Source organism: Heterocephalus glaber, unplaced genomic scaffold, assembly GCF_053883595.1.
Source record: "Heterocephalus glaber isolate CG9 unplaced genomic scaffold, H.glaber_assembly_v1.0 deba00000621, whole genome shotgun sequence".
NCBI lineage: Eukaryota > Metazoa > Chordata > Mammalia > Rodentia > Bathyergidae > Heterocephalus > Heterocephalus glaber.
In genome coordinates this window covers 5736348-5758318 of record NW_028258153.1, presented here as the reverse complement: position 1 = coordinate 5758318, position 21971 = coordinate 5736348, and the positions used below count along the sequence as shown (strand labels likewise).

Genomic DNA, 21971 nt, shown 5'->3' with positions numbered 1-21971 from the left:
CTGGCTGTTATGCTAGCCCTGGATCATTACACAGGAAGACATGAAATTTCTTTTTATTTATGCTACTATTAGTTTGAGTCTCTGTTACAGCAGCTTAACTCATATCTTACCTAGTATCCTCTTCTACTCCATTAGCTGAAAATAGTGAAAGTCTGAGGACTAATACACACAGACATTTGGCATATCTGATATTTTGTTTTGAGACAGGGTCTTACTATGTAGCCCAGGCTGGCCCTGATCTCAGTGATTCTCCTTCCTCAGCCTTCTGAGTGGTGTTATCACAACTGTGTGCTACCACACCTAGCTTAGCACATCTGATTTTAAAGTGAATGGACTTTAAACCATACTCCCACACAGTGAGTTTTTGTGTCAGGTCTGGAAGCCTGAGGATTAGATAGGTCTGGGAAAAATAATTCTTGCAGGTGACATGTGCTGCTTAGATTAGACCATATGCTTAAACCATATGAAGTTAGGCATGGTTGCACATGCCTGTGATCCCAGCACTTGGGAGGCTGATGCAGGAAGACTGCAGGGAGTTTGAGGCCAGCCTGAGCTACACAGTGAGTTCAAGACCAACCTGAACTACACAGACTCTGTCTAAAAAAAAAAAAAAAAGGATTAAACCATATGAAACTGTTGTTTTATATTAAAACAAGTCAAATATTAGCAATTTCGTGTTGCAATCTAACAGAACTGATGCTGAATCTCACAGGTGGTGACTCTGGAATTCATAGTGAGCTCTTTGCTAATTGTCCTTCTGAAGACTCTATGCCAAAACTGAATCCCATGGCCCAGGCCCTTAAGCACACCTGGATCCAGAGTCTCCAGTGTGTCATTACCCTGACATCAGGTTGTGACCAGAGATTTTTCCAAAGCCTTGTGCAATGTGTTGATTCTACTTTTTTTTTTTTTTTTGGTACTGGGGATCGAACTTGGGTCCTTGCGCTTGCGCAGCAGGCAGCAAAACCACTGAGCTAAATCCCTGGCCCAACAATGTGTTGATTCTAATGGGATGGCCTGTAACTATCTCAAAAGAGACAAAAGTGAAACCAGTGAAGGGCAGTTAGCTAGAGTTTTGCTAGGGGTTGTAGATTTGGGGAGGAGACACAACTCGGGTAATCAGATGGTTTAAACCCATTGCTGTCAGCTACGAGATGGACTTCAGCCTCCCGAGTGCTAGGATTATAGGGGTGCACAACCACACCCAACTGAGATCAGCTTCTTTTTATGGAGCTAGCTCATTGTGTCACATTAGTCAGGTACAGATAACAGTCTCTTTTATTGTACCTTGGTCAGTAAGACAGTATGACAATATGGCAATATGGCAGATAGCCCATTGCATAGCTTGTATGCTACATGCTGAACCATATTCCGAATGCTGTCTTGGCTTTGGTTCCAAAATCCCAAAAAAGAACTGGCAGCTGCTTCTGGTGCCCTGTCCAACAGCTGCTGGGCCCATCTCTGACTTCAGCTGTTCTTGCAGGGGACAGTTCCTGTGAGCGCGGATGGCTTCTCACCCACCTCAAAGCCCAGCTTCAGTATATCTGTCCAGGGGCTTTTAACGTTCATATGTGTGACGGGCACATGGGGGGGGGGGTCACTGTGCAGGGCATGGCAGATGACCCAAGTCAAGGCAACTGGCTACAGCCAGAGCTGAAACTAGGCCTTTTGCCTGAAGAACCAGGAAATCAAATCTTAATTTCCACTGGCCTTAGAACTGTGAGAAGATAAGAAGCAGATACAGGGAAACAGTCAAAAGTTGAGGAAGGGAATGTTAGACTTCAAGCTCTTGGGTAAGGCTAGCAATGAATTGCAAAGCATACACCCGATGGCGAAAGAAAAGTTACATTTATCGATGATCAGGAGCAGAGAAATGGTGGCAGGAGGACAGAAAAGGCATGCCTCACAGGCGCACAGACAAATCAGGCTTTTGGGCTCAAGACAGAGAGCGGGAGAGCGGGCAAGGCATGTGCTTTGGTCACGGGTTATATAGAATGGTCCTAGGGTGCTATCTGAGCTCAAGTGGTGCAGGGGAGTGATCTCCTCAGCCTCCATGGTTCTCACTGTACTAGGAACACTGAGGGAGACGCTGGCGGGTTTCCAATTGCAGCTTGGCCTACCTCTTCATTCTGGAGAATACTGTCAACTCTAAACTTACTTCTTTACCTGTTCACTCGTCTCCATGCCTACACTTAAGGGGAGATAAGAAAACACCCATGCAGGAGAGGCCAGAAGCCTGTGAAACGCAAAGTGTGCTGAGGCTGGAAGATCTTAGCCTAAGGCCAGCCTGGGCTACATAGTGAGTTCAAGGCCAGCCTGAACCACACAGCGAGACCCTGTTTCAAAAAACCAAATAAATAAATAAAATAAAAACCTTAACCTGGAGTTCCTAAGGTAGGTCAGGACACCAGTCTAATGTCTGCTTCATTCAAGAAACAGTCCAGCCAGGGGGCCTCAGACTGAGGAGGGTCAGCAAGTCTTAAGGAAGGGCATCAAAGATGAAACCTAGACAGCTCTGTAACTCTGGAGCGGAATCTGCACTGCAGAAAAATATGGGAGTTCTCAGCTCCGGGAGAGAAGGTGCAGCCCTGGAGGTGAACACACTCGCCTGGGGGAGGGTGTGGAGCGAGAGGGTGATCAAAGACAGAACTGTGAAAGTTTCCGAACCACCGCAGCCAGCACTTGTCCCCGATACCATCCGTCCTCGCGTTGCCTGAACCTCACCCTCATCCCTGCATTCTCAGAATGACTCTTCGCAGCCCTAGGCGCGAGCCCGGGATCTCGGAGCCCCGCGCCACCGTCCACTCGCCTCGCCGCAGCCACTCAGCTCTGCGCAGTAAAGAGGAGGGGCGGGGCCCGGCCTACCCGGGCGTCCCCCCCCCGCCCCCCCTCCGCGACCGGAGGCTGCGCTGGGCGCGTCCGCCCTGCGTGGTGACATCAGTGCGCCCGCGCGCAGGGGGAGGAGTGGGAGTCGCGGGTTGCGGGCGCTGGGGCTCCGGTAACTCAGGCTGGGCGGGGGAGAGGAAGGGGCGGGGCGGGGAGCCCACCAGAGTGTGGGGTCGTGGTCCAGACCCGGGGCGGGAGCCGAGGGACGCGCAGCTCGGACTTCTTCCCCTAGCAGGCCCTGCCCGGCCCAGCGATGGAGTTTCCGGATCTCGGGGCTCACTGTTCCGAGCCGAACTGTCAGCGCTTGGGTGAGGGGCGGAGCGTGCGAGGTGCAAGGCGGGGTGACTGGGGGCTTGGGTCTCCAGGTGGAGCGAGGAGGGCGGGCTTCCGGACTGGAAATGCTGAGAAGGGCGGGGCTCGGAGTTGGGGGCGGCGGCCAGGGGGCGTGGCGAGGGAGCGTGTACTGGGGAGGGCTGTAGATGGAGTGGTGTTTTCCTTCCCAAGTGGCAGCCTTGGGAGAGAGGGAAGGACCTCCAGGTCCCAATGGACGGACCTGCAACCCGACTCACTCCTTGCAGATTTTCTGCCGCTCAAGTGCGATGCCTGCTTGGGCATCTTCTGCGCAGACCATGTGGCCTACGCCCAGCATCACTGTGGATCTGCTTACCAAAAGGTGAGGGGGCGATCGTGAGGGTAAAAGGGGGTGGAGGGCAGATACATGCAGAATCCTCAGCATCTGTCTGCTTCACATTTCCCATTATTGGCTTTCTGAGGCTCAGTACTGGGGAACAGTGTATTTTCTTGTACATTTGTGGGGGTGGTGGGGTGTATCCAAGTCTTTCAGGATCAGAGATTTGTTAGATGAGAGTGGCCCACAGACTGATCCCTGCCCTTTGGCTGTAGGATATCCAGGTACCAGTATGTCCTCTCTGTAATGTGCCTGTTCCTGTGGCCAGAGGGGAGCCCCCAGACCGGGCTGTGGGAGAGCACATTGACAGAGACTGTCGCTCTGATCCAGCACAGCAAAAACGCAAGGTGAGTGATGGGTTAGTCACAACCCAGCTGGGACTGTAGATGCCTGGAACCCAAACATCCAACTCTGGTGATGGGGCTGGAGAAAGGGCTAGTGATTCAACCTTCCCCTTTTACTTCAGATCTTCACCAATAAGTGTGAACGCTCTGGCTGCCGGCAGCGAGAGATGATGAAACTGACCTGTGAATGCTGTGGCCGAAACTTCTGCATCAAGCACCGTCACCCACTGGACCATGATTGCTCCGGTGCGGGGCACCCAGCCAGCCAGGCAGGGTAATTGCCACTGGGTCTTCTACTCACTTTTGGGACCCTTCCATGCTTTTGGAGCCAACTCAGTCTCTATCCTTACAAATTGGGAAGCTTTAGCCCTGTCCCCATTGGCCAGAGGGAATCTTTTTTAAAGTTTTCAAGTATGTGATTTTCCACATTGTCTGGAGAAATTTCTTTCCTGACTCCGAGCTAAGACATGTTCTTGGAGGCGTGCCAAGAGTCTCTCTTTCCTACAGACTTGCTGCCATCTCCAAAGCACAAAGCCTGGCTTCTACAAGCACTGTTCCCAGCCCAAGTCAGATCTCACCTTCCTCTACCTCTCCCAACAGGTAGGCCTGCCCACTGCGCCTCTCCCTTTTTTCCTCTTTGCATCTCTTCCCTCAGCCTCTTGAATTATCTCCCATAGGGTCACAACCCAGTCTCTGTCCCAGACAGCCTCTCCAGTGATTGCTTTGCAGAATGGCTTGGTGAGTTGGGCAGAGATTGGGTGGACAGAAGCAAACCCATGAGATTAAAGCCCAAGGCTATTTATCTTCTTTCTCCCTTTGCAGAGTGAGGATGAGGCCCTGCAACGTGCCCTGGAATTATCCCTGGCAGAGACCAAACCTCAGGTCCCAAGGTACCTACTCTAGTGGAAAAGAGGGTAGGATGTGGGCAAGGGGTCAGTTTGCAAGGAGAGGTAGGACCACACCAACCCAGTGCAAGATACAGGATCTTGGGCTCAAGATAAGATAAATCATCTGGGCATCGAAGTGCATGCCTGTGATCCTAGCACTTGGGAGGCTGAGGCAGGAGGATCGCCTAGTTCAAGGCCTGCCTGCACCAAAGCAAGACCATGGGACATGAGGGTAATCTGGCTGAGACATCTCTCACCCCATTGATTGCCAGGGTTGATTCAGCTCTTCTGGCTGGGGAGGCCAGGTGTCCCCTTCCTCCTCGCTGCTCCATGTGTGGTCCCCTCCTGAAGCTGCATGCTCAGTCGAAGAGGATAACCACCCCCAGTAGAGGAAAACAGTTTCCTCAGTCAAGGGTGTATGAGTAGCTGTGTTCCCCTGCCAGAACCTCCAAACAAGCTCTCAAAGTGAGATCCTGAGTCCAAAAAGAACAAGATTAAGATGAACCATAGGATCTTTAACCCACAAGGAACTAACTTCTATACAGTGGGAATAATGCTAACACCCACCCTGTGATCAGACCCAGAGGTGCTCTGCACAGGGATGCCTAACAGATCAGATGCTCAAATGTTACATATTAGAGCCAGGTGTGGTGGTGCATGCCTGTATTCCTAGCACCCAGGAAGCTGAGACAGGAGGATCACCGAGAGTTCGAGGCCAGCCTGGGCTACATAGCAAGACCCTGTCTCAAAAAAAAAAAGTTCTGTATTATTGTCATGCCACTTAAGCTGTTCCTCCCTCCAGTTCTCAGGAAGAAGAAGACCTGGCTTTAGCTCAAGCCCTCTCTGCCAGTGAAGCAGAGTACCAGCGGCAGCAGGTATGAGGATGGGTACAGGTGGGACCCTGTGCTTTCTGTAAGAGCTGGGGAGGGGGTTTCTTCCAAGTGGTGGAGTTTGGGATGGTGGTTCTTCCTCCTTTCATTGTGACAGCAGCCCATGCTGAACTCTGAAACAAGGCCTGTCCTCTCTTTTCCTTGACTTTGCACCCTGTCTCCTCCTTCCCTTCTTGCTCCAGGTGCAGAGCCGCAGCTCAAAGCCATTTAACTGCAGCCTGTGCTAGGGTCCTGAGCTTGGGGAGGGAGGCTCAGCTGAGAAGGACTGTGGCCCTCACACCTCCAGGGTACACAGGGAGAGGCATCGCAGAGCAGCCTGGAGACAAAGACAAGCAGGAGTGAAGCTGAGGCTGCTCCAGGAGCCTCGGCAGGAAGCTTGCCAAACTGAGCCTAGAAAGGCCCTGCTGGCTCTCCAGCTGCAGGGAGAGAATGGCTGGAAACCACTGGCCCTCTGTGGGGGCTGGCCAGGCCCCGCTCTCAACCCCCTTCAACATGTTACCCCTCTCACCCTGGGGCTGCCCCTGACATGTAGGGGGCAGAGAGGGGCCTGGAAAGAATAAATATCTCAGCAGCCAGTGAGAATGAGTGTTGTTTCTCCTTTCCAACACAAAACAGAAAAATCTTGGCCTAAGGGTAGAGGTCCCTTGCAGTGCCCCACACAACAAAGCCGCAGTGATCTTTGAGTAGTCCACACTTTTATTTCTCCAAAAAGTGCTTTTTCGAAAGGTCCCTTTCCCTCAGACAGCACCACACCTCTAGGCCAGGGAAAAGGGTACATCTTATTCCCCTGAGTTAGCTTTTTGGAGGGAAGAGGCCGTGACTTGTCACTGTGCCATGGGCTGAGGTTTGGTGTCTTCAGAGACTCCTTCCTGTCCCTGTTGCAGCTGCCACATGTTGGCGTACACCCCACCTTGTGACAACAGAGCCTCGTGCCTAGGGCAAGGAGGCAAATGTAAGTTTCACCCATCAGCTGCACCTCAGAGGTCTTGCCATTGGCCCACACAGGGGACGGGCAAGGGGGACCCTCCCACCAAAGCCCCTGTCCTGTTCATCTGTGCATCTCACCGTCCTCTTTCCACAATGCAGCCATCCTTTATGACAAGGATCTGGTCAGCATTGACCACAGTTGAGAGCCTGAGAAGTCAAGAGATCCATTACCTACTGCGCCACCATAAGTGGCCCACACTACCATCCACCCTTCCTGTAGCCCTGTACCTGTGTGCCACCACGATGGTGGTGCGGTTGGTGCAGACTTTGGTCAGTGAAGCCTGGATGGCTCTCTCGTTAGGTGTATCTAGCGCTGATGTTGCCTACAGAGTGGGTCAGGATAAAATGCCCCTGCCACCCAAACACCCCAACAGGAGGAGGATGCCAGCTGCTAGAGCTGGAATAGAGTTGGGGGTTGAGAACTGAAAGGATTTGGTGGAACATGGACTGGTAACACCGATGCTAGGCGAGAACTGCCCAGCAGGAGTGGCACAGGCAAAGACAGGGAGAGCAGAGAGGAGAAGGCTGCTAGGCCTCACCTCATCCAGCAGAATGATGTTTGGAGCTTTGAGAATGGTGCGGGCAACGGCAACTCGCTGCTTTTCTCCACCGCTTAGCTTCAGTCCCCGCTCACCCACCTGTGTCTCGTACCCTGTGGATATTGGCCACATCCCTCAAGTCACACATAATAAACTTGGTTTCTGTGACCAGGTGGGCAAGTAGGGGATGAAACAGAGGTGAGGGAGATTAATGGACTATAACAGACAGTGGGGGGGGGTGTCTCTTGGAGGAGGAACATCACCTTCAGGGAAAGCCAGAATGGCATCGTGGATGCCCGCAGCCCGAGCAGCAGCTTCCACCTCATCGTGCCCAGCTGTAACATGGCCGTAGCGGATATTGTTGGCGATGGTGTCATTGAAGAGGACAGTGTCCTGGGGCACGACTCCAATGTGAGACCGGACAGAAATCTGGGTCACCTGGGGCCAAAACACCGGGCAGCCTGCCTGTGAGATCCTCCCAGACCTGAGAGGTAGAAAGGACTGGCAAATGACTCAAGCTCTCCAAGTCTGTTTTCCTCTTCATAAGAAAATGCAGTGTCTCTGCCTGCTTCACTGGACTGCTGCCGAAGAACTGTAAGCTGGACAGCACCATGGAAATCATTCCCTTGATTATTGTCTTAGGGTGACTGTAGGTCATGTGGTGCTAGGAAGGCCCCAGAATTTTGCAGAGGTGACACCTACTCACTTTGGATGCCCAGCCCCTGCTATCTGTCCACACAGACCCATAAATTTATTATAGCCTTCTCATCAGCAAACCTACCTGTGAAATGTCTTGTCCATCTATTCGGATGCAGCCAGAGTTGATGTTATAGAAGCGAAACAGCAAGCGTAACACTGTGCTCTTTCCTGCCCCAGATGGGCCCACCTGTTGCATTGGAAAAGGAGTGGTAAACTCTTAGGCCCAGTGGCTTTTCAGTCTCTTTTCATGAGGCCATTAACACCCACACAGACTACCACATTCAACCCTGTTGCTCATCAAGAGAGGGCTCTGATTCCCCAGGCTGGGCTGTGAGCAGGCATGGTGACGAATGAGGGAAACTCAAGGACCAAGGGCTAAGTGCCTGGGTCTCTTCTCACCAAGGCCAGTGTCTGTCCGGGCATCACTGTGAAGGACACATCCTGCAGGGTCTCCCTCCTGCAAGAAAGCATAGGCAGGGTCAGCAGGCTGCTGCCATCACCACAGCTACTACTGGGGCCTCCCCTCCCTGCCCAGGCACTCTGCCCAGGTAGAGGTGGGATGCAAAGCTGGGGTTCAGTGCAGGAAGGCAGAGTGCCAATCAATGGCCAAGGGAAATGCAAAGAAGGCAAAAGGAGCAGGCTCACCCATCAGTATAGCCAAAATGCACATTCTCAAACTCAATCTTGCCCTTCCGAAAGTGAAGGGGCCCTGCTCCAGGAAGGTCCTTTACCTGGGAGAATGCAGCCAATGCATACTGCTGTTACAGGCCTGGAATTCTCCAGACACGAGAAACAAACCCATTCCCAGGCCCCACTGTTCTCTCTCTCCACTCACTTCTGGCTCCTCTTTCAGCAGGTCAAACATGTTCTCCATGTCAATGAAGTTGTTCTGGATTATCCTGCAATAAGGGTGACAGTTGAGCTCCTCTGAGGAGCCAGAAAATAGCAGTGTACCCCAGACAGGTGAGGGTCAGAAATCAGGTTACCTGTAAAAGGTGCCAAACCAGTTGAGGGGCATGTACAGTTGGATGATGTAAGTGCCAAAGAGCACAAAGTCCCCAACCTGCAGAGACCAAAGGAAGCTCTTCCTGCACCTACCCAAGCTGGTGGCTCAGACCTAGGCCTCAGACCACTCTTCCCTGGCCCTACTTGTCCATCATTCTGCCTTACTTGCAGTTTCTGTTCACTGACGAAATATGCACAGAGCAGAGAGCCAGTGAGGAGCCCGAGTCCCATCACCAAGTTCTGGGTCTGATTCAGCAAAACCAGTGAAGCATTTGATTTCCACTCCAAATCCTGAGGGCAAAGGAGGGAAGAACGTCCTATAGGCACAGGCCATCACAGAATCCTACCCTGGGTCCAGGCCTCACAATCTCACCCCTGGTACTCCTCTCTGCCCTGGCAAAGCCCCAGGCCAGCTCCATGTTCAGAAGGCCAAGCACTTGCATCCTCACCTGATACTTGATGATGGCCTCTCGAAATCGGTCCACTTCGTAACTCTCAGTGTTGTAGTACTTCACCTGATGAATTCAAACAGCATAAGGCTCTCTGCTCACTCCCTCTGGATTCCCAATCCCTCCTTCCTGACTTCAAATATCATCCCTGAAGCTCATCACCTTAGTGGTCCCAGCTACACTCCCCCAGATCTCAATGCTTCCTGCCACTGTCATTCAGGCTTCCATTACCGTCTCAAAGTTCAGCAGTGAATCCACAGCTCGTGCATGCGTGGCGTTCTCTTGTACGTTCATACCACGGCGAAACTTGGCTCTCCACTCAGTGACCACGATGGTCAGAACTAGAGCATGACAGGAAGAGGGGGAGAGAGAACAGAACATCATCCCCAACAGCAGAGACCAAGTGTCTGTGTCTGCTGCCTGCCATATACACGAAAAGTGCTCCAGGGCCTAGGCACCTAGACTCCAGAGGGAGAAGCCAGAAGCTCAGCGAGGGAAGAAGGCGCATGCAAGCACCTTTGCAGCCTGAGTAAGGCTCAGGTATAGAAAACACTTTTGGTGAACAAATAAAGATAATGACATCTTGCTGTACAAATGAGGGTTTTCCTTCACCTAAGACCACAGAAAGACCCTATGTGACAAAGATGCCTACCCTGTCCCTCCCTCTAGGTTGGGCTAAGGTTCAACTGAACAGAGGAGACCTGCCAATCACACCAGGAGCAGCGGGACCCTAATCAAGCCCAGCAATCCTCAGCACCCAAAGGAGGGTCACCTGAGTGGGGGTAGAGCTCATGCCCGAGGGAGTCCCCAGACAGATCAGGAAGATGGTTTCACCAGGAAGCACTCACTGAGATAAAGAGTCATGCAAACGAACACAATGAGGCCAAACCACGCGTTGAAGAACATGCTGAAGTAGACGATGCCGATAATGATGTCAGCCAGTGTAGGAATGATGTTGAACACCAGGTAGCTGGGAGGGCGAGTCAAGAGAAGGTTTCGTGGGGTGAGAATCACCAACCCTACCTGGAGGAGCTTCAATGTAGGGCTTCATTTTCAACAGTAACAGACGGGACTCACTCTAAATGTCCCTTACGAGGTGGGCAACCCTATCAGTTATCATGAAAAAGTAAGATCTTTGTGCACAGATGAAAATGTATTTCCATAAAGTTTTGCTAAAGCAACTGTGAAAATGATACCCACGTTGGGATTTCATTTATCTTGGAAAAAAGTTCCATAAACTGGGCATGGTGGCACACACCTGTAATCCCAGCACTCAGGAGGCTGAAGCAGGAGGATTGCTGTGAGTCTGAGGCTAACCTGGGCTACATAATGAGTTCAAGGCTGGCCTGAACTGCATAGCAAGACCCTGTCTCAAAAAATAAAAAAAAAAAGCTTCTATAAAACCTGGAGTCTAAAAAACTGCAAATAAAAGTACAACAAAGCAGAACTTAAGACACTAAAGAGCAGGAAACTCCAAAGGAGTGAAGTTCAAAAACCACTTGTTCTTTGGATTATTGGAGTTATTACTCCTATAACTGAAGAACCAGAACACACAAGGTAGGAGGGGTGGTGGTTCAGGGCGGGTCTATTCTCCTGACAGCTCCTCCATTCCTGCTTCTCAGCCCCACCCTCCCACATGCCCTCTCTGCTGGTGTTGCACCTGAACAGCCCTGTGACACTGGCTGTCCCACGGTCCATGATCCGCAGCACCTCCCCTGTGCGGCGGCCCAGGTGCCAGCGCAGTGAGAGCTCGTGCAGGTGGGAGAAGAGGCGCAGCTCCATATGCCGTGACGTGAACTGCTGCACGCGGATCCACAGGAATGTGCGCAGGTTGCTCACAAAGCCTGGGGGAGCCAGCAGTGCCACAGTAGGGGTTGGGGGCTAAGGGATACCAGCCCTACAGTAGGAGGTGAAAGATTTGAGAGCAGAGGGGCTGGTAGAGGAATGCTCAAAGAGGTATGACAGTGAAGGAAGGCCCACAGGAGGGCCTGATACTTTCTTACCTATACTGCCCATGCCACCCCCCTGGAGGAACTTGAGGAAGACATAGGTGGTAACAGTCGAGGCCAGAGACCTCCAAGGGGCCTTCTCAGTCAACAAGTTCACTGTGGAGAAAAAGAGTCAGGGTCTACATTAGCACCCAGGACTCTCTTCAGGCAAAACCGCCCCAGGCATCAGCCATACCCTCTATCCAAACACCAGCTCCCAACAGTGTCCTGCCTTCCTAGGTAAAGGGCACCTCAGCCATCAGGTAAATGAAGAACCAGCAGGCTGAGGTCAGCTCCTCTCCCTCACCAATATCCCTATAGAAGATGGGGACCAACAAATTGAGTGCTCGGTCCAATCCCAGAAGTCCCAGGCAGAGGAGCACAATCAGCTGTAGAACAAGATTCCCTCGGGGCCACATGTAGCCACTGAGTAGGCGGAGCTTCCGGCCAAGGTCTTGCCAGGTAGATTGTTGGTTTGTTGATGGAACCTAGGATGATGACAAGCACAGGGGAGGGGAATTCAGAAATCAAAGTGTGCTAGCCAGAAACGCTCAAGGAAAGGAGGCATGGAGTCACAGCTCCCAAGTATCTGAGGCCCACAGGTGAACCCTGATGGGATCAGAAAGGCTATCAGGTCACAAACCCGAGTTTTGGGAAAGAACTACAGTGATTCATTGTGGGAAGAAAGAATAATAGGGAATGAAAGTAAGAGAGACTCCTGGATTTAGAAGCACCCCACTGGGATGCAGCTAAATGTGCTTAGAATTCACAAGGCCCTAGGTTCTAGGGCCCTAGGTTCTAATCTGTAGCATGCACAGGCACACACTCAAAATACTGACAGACTCCAGCATTCAGAAAATGAGAATACCTGGTTCCTTTCTACATCTTGGTCTTCTTCATGAACCTGAAGGGTGTAGGACTGGGGACGAAGTCCAGGGGCCCAGAGCCCCAGGACAAACAGCCCTCCAGAAACCACATATCTCAGGACCCACAAGCCAAACTGAACCTAGGATGAAATGTACAGAGCATATGAAAGAAGGCCAAAATTCCACTGCGTTCTCAATATACCCAAGACCTCTGCAGGGGCCCAGCACCTAATAGATTTAAAAAAAAAAAAAAAAAAAAAAGAACCCACAGTGACTCAGCACTGACACACCCCACCAGCTGGCTATCAGCTTCCAGCTGACGCCAGCCAGCCAATCCCTTCTTTTTCTTAAGAGCCATCCCAAAGCGTGGAGCCAGTATGTCCAGACACAGTGCTTCCCAACATCAATGCTTCCCCTCCTCCCCACAGGTCCCTCACCTGCTGGCCCAGGTCAGCCCTTGCCCACCACCACTGTGGGCTGTTCCAAGACACCAGGGCCAAGTTCTCGGCTGCAAAGGTCACCGTCCAGAGAAGCAGGAGACCCAGGCTGTGCCTGAACTTGATCCAGACGCCCATTCCCAGACTCTGCCGTGCCTGGTTCCTTTCCACCACGAGCAGCCAGAGGCCACAGGCGCTGGCCAGGCTCTCAAGCGCAGATGCCAGCAGTAGATAGCCAGGCAGCAGGGCCCCCCGGGCGGTGCCCACCCGGCCAACCAGGCCGGCCAGGGGCAGCACCACCTGAAGCGTGGCCAGAAGCAGCTGCAGCGCATAGGGAGCGACGCGAGGGCCGGTCCCCCAGGACAGCGCTTCGGCGCCAGCGGGGCGCTCCCGACGCTTGCAGGGAAGAGCCAGCACCACGGCCAGGGTCCCCAGGGTCATCAGCGTCGAGGGCACGAGCGTGAAGAAGAAGCAGGGACTCAGGCCATTCTGAGCCCAAGCCGGACCCACGGGCCCTTCGGCCTCGCAGTAGTTGCCTACAGTCACCATAGCAGTGTGGCTGCTGCCTGAGCCTGCAGGCTCCGCGGGACCAGAGCTAGCCGGCGGGTCAGCTTGGGGAGGGCAGCGAAGGCCGGGTGTCTCAGGTCATGGAGCCGGGGGCGCTGAGTCGCTGGGATCGCGGGGAGGGACGCACGTGGACCCTGCCACACCGCCCGCTCGCTTCCCGCACGCGCCGCCGCCACGCACTCACGCAGGGCACGTACACCGTCTCCGCCAGCCCCGATTCTCTCGCTGGCCGCGACCCTCAGGCCAAGTGCGGCGCAGATGCCCGGCGTCGGCCTCGCACCGCCCTCTACGGGTGCGGCCCTGTCCGGCAGCCCCGCCCCTGGCCTCTATCCAGGGTCCCTATTGGACAGTTGTCTTTGGAGTGGGGGGAGGAAATGGTGCACACCGGCGGGGTAAAATAGGGGCTGAGCCGATTTGGTCACGTGCTTAGGGCGGGAAATCTGATCATCCGACTGGAAACCTTAACTTCCACGGAATTGTGGGTCGGAAACAGACCTTCTGCTAGCCGGCTAGTTTGATATCCGAGTGCCAGCATAAATCCACTTGCTTCCAGATCCCAGCCCGTCTCCAGGAACTTGGGGGAAAGGGGAAATCACACGCACCCACGCCTACTGTTCCCAGGAAACCTAGCTTCCGGAGGTAAGAAGTCATAAACTGGTCAAAGTCCCTTTTTTTTTTATTAAGGGTTATCAAGCTGTACATGGGCCCCACCCCGCTCTTCTGTGATCTTGGGTAGCACACTCTTCCACAGTAGACCAGAGCTGGGTGAGGGGTGGAGCAGAGGATAGGAGCTGAGCCCCGGCATGCAACTCGGCAGCTCAAAGCCCAGGGCAAAGTCATGGCTCCTGTTCCCCCTAGGGGACAGCAGGATTCGGTCCAGAGCTTTCTTGTTGGGATGCGGACAGTCGAGGTCACACTCTAGCCCTGTCTGTCCCATATGCAGGTGATTGGGATATAATAAGCAGCAATGGGGGCCCAGGAAGGTCTGTCTCCCAGGGACCCATCCTAAAAGTTGGAGAGGGTGGCAAAGATTTCCATCCTGATCCTGCAATTTAGAAACCTTCCTCCTTAGTGTCAAAAGATGGTGTGAGGGGAGCTGAGAGGTAGGGCCTCCACCGGAACACAAAGCAAAAGCCAAACAGAAGGGGAGCAAGCAAACAGAAGAGGGGCAAGTGGCACACACATGCCAATGATGTGCAGGATGCACAAGAGAGGTGAGCTGGCTGCAGCACTGGATGAGAACTGGAGGTGAGGTAAGGGCCACAGCCTGAGCTGCTCATCTGTCCCAGGGGTGGGTCAAGGGGTCAAGGGCCTAGGTCTGACCTCCCCACTCCACAGTTGGCACAGGTTCTCCATGCTTGGCAGCTTCTGTCATGGGCAGCCCTCTCTGGAGACTTGCAGGGGCAGGTGCGAAGGTGGCAGTACTGGGGCTGGGCTGGGGACCAGTTTCTAGCACCACACTCTGAGCCAAGGAAGTCTTGGGGATGAGGCTGGAGTCTTGTGCACTCCAGGTTCCTTGGCCCCAAATTCTTCTGGGGCTGCCTCAAGCCCACTATTGGCACCTCCCTAAAGCCAGGCACAGACACACAAACACCACACATGTGGAGCCAGGCAGCACTCCGAGGAGCCTTCCGTAGTGGGCAGATGGGATGGCAGGGCAGCGGTAGCCTCCATCCTGGGGCATGAGGACACTCTTCAGTCTTGTCTATACCTGTAGAGAGAAAGTATTGGTAGTGGTGACAGTCTTCAGCTATCTGTTTGCCCCACAGGCACCTAGAGGCAAGGGAAAAGGAAAGCTTGATTCCTAGGGCGTTCACAAAGGAAAAGCAAGCCCTGCACTTCAGAGCAGTTGAAGGGAGGAAGGGGAGGGTGTTTTCAAAGGGACAGTGCAGTACCTCTGCATGAGGTGGGGTCATTTACCTTCACACAGGAAGCTGTTACCTCAGCCTGCAAGTTACTACTTCTGGCAGTTATCATCAGCCCCTGGAGCCCTTACCTTGTGCACCTGAGGGGGAAGCTCATCTTCCGAGCCTTCCTCAGGCACAGGCTCAGGATGCCTTGATGCTGGCTGCCCATCTTCAGCCCACCCTCCGAGGGGCAGCCGGGAGAAGTGAGAGGGCGCCCGGGGTACTGTGCCAGGATCTAGAGAGACACAAGAATGCGGGGAAGGGTGGGGACTACTCAGGGCCTTAGTGCCCTTGGACCCCATCCCTCTGACTTTTTTCCTCTCCTAAAGAACTGCCCGTCCCTGCAGCCTGTCTCCTTCAGGCCCCCTAGGTGGATACCTGTGATGCCTCCATACCGCCTCTGGAAACCTCCGTGCAGGGCAGTGGTCTCGGGTGCCCCAGGCCGGGGTACAGCACAAGGATAGCTGGCAGAGCGGGGGATAGGTTGGGAGGCCCGGTTGCTCTCTCCCCCCTCTTCAGGGGCACTCTCCCCACTCTCATCGCTTTCCCGGCGGTGCCACACATGCCGCTCTGGTTCAGCCTGGGTCTGCTGCTTGTGGAGCTGGAGAAATGGGGGGCTTATCAGTCGAGAAAAGAGGCTGTCTGTCACAACAGTTACTGCCACAGTGGTATCAGCCAGTTCCCACTTCAGCTCTTACCTATAATCCCTGACCTGGTGCGCTTATTGTATTAGTGTACAAGAGATATCCGATGTTCTATGTTTGCATTCTCAGCAGACTCCTAGAAAGAGCCTGCTCTCATTTTACCCATTCGTTTAATCCAAGGACCAAGGGTCTAAGTCCCAGGCACTCTTAATTACAGGGGAACATTGCAGTGAATGAAACAGACAAAAATGCCAGCACTGGTGGGGCTTATGCACTGCTGGTGGTAACAGGGTGAAGATGGATAACGAACAATTAAATAAAAAGAAAGACAAGCTGGGCATAGCGGTGCACAACTGTAAATCCACAATGTGGGAAGATGAGGCAGGAGGATTTAAAGTTCAAGTCCAGACTAGGCAACTTAGCAACTTAGTGAGACCTGTCTCAAAATAAAAAAAAGGGTTAGGGATGTAGCTCAGTGCAAAGGCCCCAGGTTCAACCTCCAGAAGGCAGAGAGAGAGAGAAGAAAAGAGAGGAGGAAGAGGAGGGGAAGAGGAGGAAGAGGTGGAGGAGGAAGAAAGGAGGAGGAGGAGGAATAGGAAGAGGAGAGGGAGAAAGGAAGGGAGGGAGGCAGGGAGGGAGGGAAGAATAAATATGTGGTACCAAAACAGGGTCAGAGGGGCGGCAAGGGAGACTTATGTTGAGTGTACTTAGAGAAAGTCTCAGGAAGAAGTAACAGCAATAGGAAGAGGAGGAGGGAGCACTTCATATCTCAGGGAGTGGACTCTAGGCAGGGGAATGGAAAATATGAAGGCCCTGGATGAGAGTATGCTTGGTATTAAGAGGGAATATAAGAATGGAGATCACAAAGCAGGTAAAAAAAAGCGGGGGGGGGCGCAGATTGGAACCCATGTCTTCTCCACATCTAAAATGCTCCATTCTATCTGTCTTTATTTTTTTTTGGTACCGGGGATCGAACTCGGGTCCTTGCGCTTGCGCAGCAGACGGCGAAACCACTGAGCTAAATCCCAGCCCTCCATTCTGTCTTTCATCTGCCCACTCACCTGGTGCATATAGAGGGCATGCAGGCTCATCTCAGTGGATGCGTATTCCGACAGCACCAGGCTCTGCAGCTGTCCTTCCCACACACTGCTCCCGGAGCTGGCTGTCCTGGCATCTACTCTGTCCCTCCCAGCACAGACAGATAGCAGTTGTCAACACTTCTGAAACCCACACAAGTTGTTGGGGGCTGCTGCCATGCCCTCCCATCTTGGCCCACTTCTACTCACCCAGAGCCTGTCATGGTGCTGGGCACCCGGCCTGTGGGGGCCTGCCCAGGCTGCAGAGGGGAGAAGGAGCGCAGGGCAGAGGCAACTTCAGCCCTGTGCCTGGAGCCCTGCAGGTCTCTGGGCAGTGGGGGGCCCCGGCAGGATGAGCCAGCTACCACATTTGCAATAAGGCTCAGGGGCTATGAGAGAAAGGGGTAGGAAGAATTTTCAGGCCAGAGGAGAGGCCTCTTTCTCCTAGTATTCTGTACCTCAGGACCCAGTGCACAGACTGGGCAGAAACTTTGCATCCTGTGCCTTGTCCTCGGGTTTCTGCTCCTGCAGTCCGCTGTACCCAGCCTCTCCAGTCCCCAGGAACATACCTCAGTCTCAGATTGTAAGGACTGGATGGATGTGAAGAGGGCATTTTCGGGGAGTAGACCCCCTTGGGCAAGGCCAGCAGCTGCTCCATCCCGCTGAACCTGCTCCTTCAGGAAGCCCAGGAAGGCTGTGCTCTCACGAGGTGGCTGCCATCCAGGGTTGGTAATGGCAAAGTGCATGAGTGATAATTCTGTCTTCCCGTCCTCAGCTTGCTGGTACACTGAGGCCTCTGTCTGCCCACCAGATAGCCACTGCATAAGCAAAACACAGTAAGCAGATTTCTTCCAGGAATCTTTCCTGCTAGAGGGGAGACCTTACCCCTGGAGCACAGGGACTGCAATGTGCTATTTTGTCCATTGTTCCCAGTCCCCACCCTGAGTGCCAAGTGCCAGGCCACTTGTTTGTAGTGTGCCTTTCTCAGGGGAGCTTGGCTAACAATGTAAATTGGGATCAAAATGTAGCCCAGTAAGGCTGCCCAGAAGAGGTAGCCTTTTTTATGACTTGTTGGCTCAGAAAGGATAGCTTTTTGCAGTTTGCCCAGCATCATCCCTGGCCACCTTCCCCTCTCCAGACCCAGTACCTGGGGATGACCATGCTGGCGAACATCCATCTGAGCAAAGGAGCAGGTATCCCCAACCCCAACGACCTCCACGGTGAAGTTGCGGAAGAAGTCTATGATCTCTAGGGCCCGTGGACGAAGGCAGAAGATGAGGATGAGTGGTGTGACAATGGGACTCAGCAACTCTTCCAAGATAAATACCTAAAAGGGAGGCGGCCAAGGTCACAAGCAAAAGGGAGCTCAGCCATGACCACCAAGCTCCCAGCCAGTTGCTAGCAGGCCCTAACTCCAACTCCACTCACTGCCTTGTACTGGAAGAGCTGGGCAAACTCGTCCCGGGTCTGCGAGCGGTGGGCATTACCCTGCCAGTGGTCAGGCATGTAGTGGATGTGAGCAAGGATCACGCGGAGCAGCTGCTCGGGGCAGAACACCATGTGCTGGTCTGGGATGAAGGACCTAATGGGGTCAGGGTTGTGGTGAGATGGAAGCCCTTCTTGCAGTCCTAGTCTGCTCATTCCCACCTGCCCCCCAGCCCACCTGCACACAGTCACGGTCACCCCCAGGAGTGTGACGGTGGTGAGGACGTGCTCCACAGCCAACACATCTTCATCATAGATGGTGAGGGCAATAAGCACGGCCAAGATGGAGCCAGCGAAGAAGGCGCCATTCTTGGCCAGCAGTGTCAGCAGAGGTGACAAGAAGCAATTCATGTACTTGGAGGCAGGTTTGTAGCCACGGTTGAGACGGGACTGCAGCTCATGCTCCAGCTCGTTGAAGTGGCGGAGGTAGCAGCGGCCATAGAGTGACCAGCAGCGTGCTCCCAGGGCCCCTGGCTCCCGCTTGAGCACCTCAGCATAGCTGAAGAAGGCATAGAGGATCTGCCAGATGAGGATGAGGGGGCACAGCAGGAAGTTGGCGATGCCAATCCATAGGATGCGGTTGCTGAGGCGCTGGGCCAGCTCTAGTCGTTGCCCACCACGTTTGTACTCAGCTTTGAGGCTCCATTCATTGAGAAACAGAGAGCCAGGTCCCCAGAAGAGGATCAGCTCAAAGTTGTACTTGAGGCCACGGGTGAAGAAGACGACCTCCCCGAGGCCAGGCAGACGGAAGCGCAGAGGCAGGAGGGACTTATTTACCAGTGCCACCATGTAGTTCTGGAAGCGGAGGATGCGATGATAGATGTCTAGCTCCGTCAGCTCACGCTTGTGGATGCAGATCTGGTGCTCTTTCTGGGTCTGCACAATCCGGGCCTGCACTTCCTGCCACGTGCAATATGGAAGGGCAGACTGCAGAACAGAGTGGGGAAAGGACAAGGTATGGAAGGTATGGTTATTACCTGACCTCCTTGCCCTGCACAGATGAGAGACTCAGGGGTCATGTGCTTAGCTGAGTGGAGCCTTTCAGCAGAAGCTCCTTGACCTCCTACTAGTTTGGATCTCAAATGTCCCCCAAAGGCCCAGGTGTTTCTTTTTTTTTTTTTTTTTTTTGGTACCAGGGATCGAACTCGGGTCCTTGCACTTGCGCAGCAGGCGGTGAAACCACTGAGCTAAATCCCCGGCCCAAGCCCAGGTGTTAATGGCTCGGTCACCAGCTGGTGGTGCTACAGGGAAGTGGTGGTATGTTTAAGAAGCAGGCCTAGCGGGAGGAAGTCAGATGATCAGGGGCATGCTTTGGAAGGGCATATTGGGACTTGGAACTCTGGCCCGTTCCTGTCTTTCTCTTTGTTTTTTGGCTGCTGTGAGATGAACAGGTCCTGTGCTAGTTGCTCCTGCCATGATGTATTGCCTCACTACAGGCCCAAAAGCAAATGAGACAACCAACCATGGAGTAAGACCTCTAAAACTGTAAGCCAAAATAGACCTTTTCTCTTTACAAGCTTATCTTAGATATTTTGTCACAGAAATGGAAAGGTAACTAGCACACAGCCAGTATGGTTATCAACAGGTGATACCCATGAATACATCTCATCCTTCCCAAGATGTCTTAGGATATGGTGCTAACACCCCTCTTCCAGTCTTACCATGGGGATTCGTAGAGCATGCAGGTAGAAGGAGTGGATCTCCCAATAGCAGCAGATGTTATAGATGAACTTGATAAGCCGGTGGATCCAGAAGACACCAGCGATGACCAGGATGGTGATAAGGGAGCCATTTTCTTGAATCCTGATCAGAGCAAAAGATGTGGGATGGCCCTTAATTAAGAAAGGGCTCAGGGCCGGGGATTTAGCTTAGTGGTTCCGCTGGCTACCTCGCAAGCACAAGGTCCCAAGTTCAATCCCCGGTACCAAAAAAAAAGGGCTCCTTGACATGTGCTGTTGTCCCAAAGGATTCCTATAGGTTGAGCCTCAGTCTGTGTTGTGAGGTATGAGTTACTGCCTCATGCTCCATTGCTTACCTGTTAATAAAACTACAGACTTCAGTGCCCTTTGACTTATAGCCTTACCTGGCACTACAGACTTGGGCAGGCAAAAAGGCATCTGGAAGAGTGACCTTGACAGGTTCAGTAGGATGCAAACTGTGGTTCACCATTTTGTTGGCAAATAGGATGTCGTAGTCCACACAGCTAACCAGGAAGGTGGTGAAGGCAACCACAAAGAGGAACTGCCTAGGGAGTTAGGAAGAGAGGGTAGTCTGAGGGTCAGAGAGGCACCAGTGAAATAGAGTGGGACAAGAGAAGAACCTGGAAGCAGCCAAACAAGATGGGAAATCGAAATGGGTGGAGAACTCTTAAAAGGCTCTCTCTGTTGCTCAGCCTCACAGGACCTTTTTAGGCCCAAATTGGCTCCTAGTTTTTGCTGTTAGCCTCAAACACCATGGTATCAGCTTGTTTTCTTCACTTCATGGTAATCTTCCACTCCCACCATCACCACTGGATTCAACTTACAGAGGTTTCATGATTATGGTCTCTCGTCTTCCCTTTCTGATACTTTTGAGAAGGCAGTCAGAAGCCCTTTCAGATAGGAACTCCTTTCTCATTGAGGGAGGGCTTCCCAACTCCTTCCCCTTTGGCAGTACCATAAAGCTCCTCCCTCCTAGAAGGCTGCTGCCCAGCAACAGGCCTAAGGAGCAACCAAAGCAGTATAGAGGCTCTTTCTTCAAGTAAAGGGCTGCCATCTCTCAGACAGCCTAGCTGGACCATGTACATCCCACTGAAGCTCTGACAAAATGATCAACATTTGAGTTCTCTTCAGGGAAGAGATGGGATTTGGAAAGGTCTTCTGTAAGAGGTGAGGCTGTATGTTTTGGTGCTACACAGAGTCCAGAACTACAGAGGTTTTGGAGCATTTTGAGCCTGCTATGGTCAGTGGGGCCAGATATTGGCACAAGGAAAAGAAAGACTGAGATGTATTCCTTCACCACATTATCCATCCCTTCCCTTTCACATACTTACATGAGCTCAAAGATCTCCCCAATGAGCATACACGTGAAGCCATTCTTCTGGTGTAGATTATAAACGTGAACATGTTAAGAAAAAGTGGTCAGAAAGGAGCAATTAAGAACATAGATTTTGATGTGACACATTCAAGCTTAAGTCCTGGTTCTGTGGTTTTCTAGCATGTGATTTTAAGCAAGTTACTTAACCTCTCTAAGCTTCTGTCCACAGTGATAAATTAGGGATGGTAATACCGGTCTTATCCAAGAAAATGCATGCAGAGTATTTAACATAGAACTGACAAAGAATGAGTCAAAAGACATTAATTATTACCATGATTAACATCCCATCAGAAAAGAGTATCACCCTTAGAAATTCTGCTTAGAAATCAGCACCACAAATCGCACACAGGCAGAGGTCTTAGTAAGTGTGCAGTATCATTATTATTATTATTATTTTTTTTGGTACCGGGGATCAAACTCAGGTCCTTGTGCTTGCGCAGCAGGCGACGAAACCACTAAGCTAAATCCCGGGCCCTGGTATCATTATTTTTAACAATCATTATTTCACTATCCTCTTTCAGCCTCAGGATGTTATTTCCCCTTCCAGGGATT

General features: G+C 52.5%; 3 protein-coding genes across 13 annotated transcripts in view; 1 reads left to right on the top strand and 2 right to left on the bottom strand.

The window, feature by feature from the left end:
* The first annotated feature begins 2932 nt into the window (after positions 1-2932).
* On the top strand, positions 2933-6277 carry Zfand2b (zinc finger AN1-type containing 2B). Of its 3 annotated transcripts, none has more exons than XM_013065461.3 (10): positions 2933-2998; positions 3119-3194; positions 3465-3559; positions 3790-3921; positions 4041-4192; positions 4426-4518; positions 4596-4656; positions 4741-4808; positions 5608-5680; positions 5878-6277. In XM_013065461.3, the coding sequence occupies exons 2-10, from the start codon at positions 3140-3142 to the stop codon at positions 5920-5922; spliced, it is 774 nt and encodes a 257-aa protein (XP_012920915.1). In that variant the 5' UTR covers positions 2933-2998; positions 3119-3139; the 3' UTR covers positions 5923-6277. The 3 variants fall into 3 exon arrangements, with proteins under 3 accessions (XP_012920915.1, XP_021099906.1, XP_012920916.1); XM_021244247.2 differs by having other exon boundaries at positions 2940-2998; positions 3119-3215; XM_013065462.3 differs by having other exon boundaries at positions 2947-2998; positions 3122-3194.
* Positions 6278-6373: 96 nt separating this feature from the next.
* Abcb6 (ATP binding cassette subfamily B member 6 (LAN blood group)) lies at positions 6374-13528 on the bottom strand. 2 transcript variants are annotated; one of them, XM_004864547.4, is made up of 19 exons: positions 12666-13528; positions 12231-12368; positions 11670-11850; positions 11378-11479; positions 11035-11218; positions 10223-10344; positions 9606-9715; positions 9375-9440; positions 9091-9216; positions 8907-8983; positions 8756-8819; positions 8566-8651; positions 8320-8377; positions 8003-8107; positions 7485-7659; positions 7222-7334; positions 6911-7005; positions 6761-6829; positions 6374-6628 (listed from the first exon to the last, which is right to left on the bottom strand). In XM_004864547.4, the coding sequence occupies exons 1-19, from the start codon at positions 13212-13214 to the stop codon at positions 6520-6522; spliced, it is 2529 nt and encodes an 842-aa protein (XP_004864604.1). In that variant the 5' UTR covers positions 13215-13528; the 3' UTR covers positions 6374-6519. The 2 variants fall into 2 exon arrangements, with proteins under 2 accessions (XP_004864604.1, XP_087062161.1); XM_087206035.1 differs by lacking the exons at positions 10223-10344; positions 11035-11218.
* A 362-nt stretch (positions 13529-13890) lies between these two features.
* Atg9a (autophagy related 9A) overlaps positions 13891-21971 on the bottom strand; it is a 9965-nt gene continuing 1884 nt past the window's right edge. For all 8 annotated transcript variants that reach the window (XM_013065492.3, XM_004864538.4, XM_013065490.3 and 5 more), the window contains 12 exons: positions 21376-21440; positions 20428-20589; positions 20006-20147; positions 18523-19271; positions 18288-18441; positions 18007-18186; positions 17429-17677; positions 17070-17248; positions 16845-16962; positions 15518-15740; positions 15229-15374; positions 13891-14943 (listed from right to left, as the gene is read on the bottom strand). In XM_013065492.3, coding sequence (XP_012920946.2) covers positions 14938-14943; positions 15229-15374; positions 15518-15740; positions 16845-16962; positions 17070-17248; positions 17429-17677; positions 18007-18186; positions 18288-18441; positions 18523-19271; positions 20006-20147; positions 20428-20589; positions 21376-21440 — 2373 coding nt within the window. In that variant the 3' untranslated portion in view covers positions 13891-14937. The remainder of the gene's footprint in view (positions 14944-15228; positions 15375-15517; positions 15741-16844; positions 16963-17069; positions 17249-17428; positions 17678-18006; positions 18187-18287; positions 18442-18522; positions 19272-20005; positions 20148-20427; positions 20590-21375; positions 21441-21971) is intronic.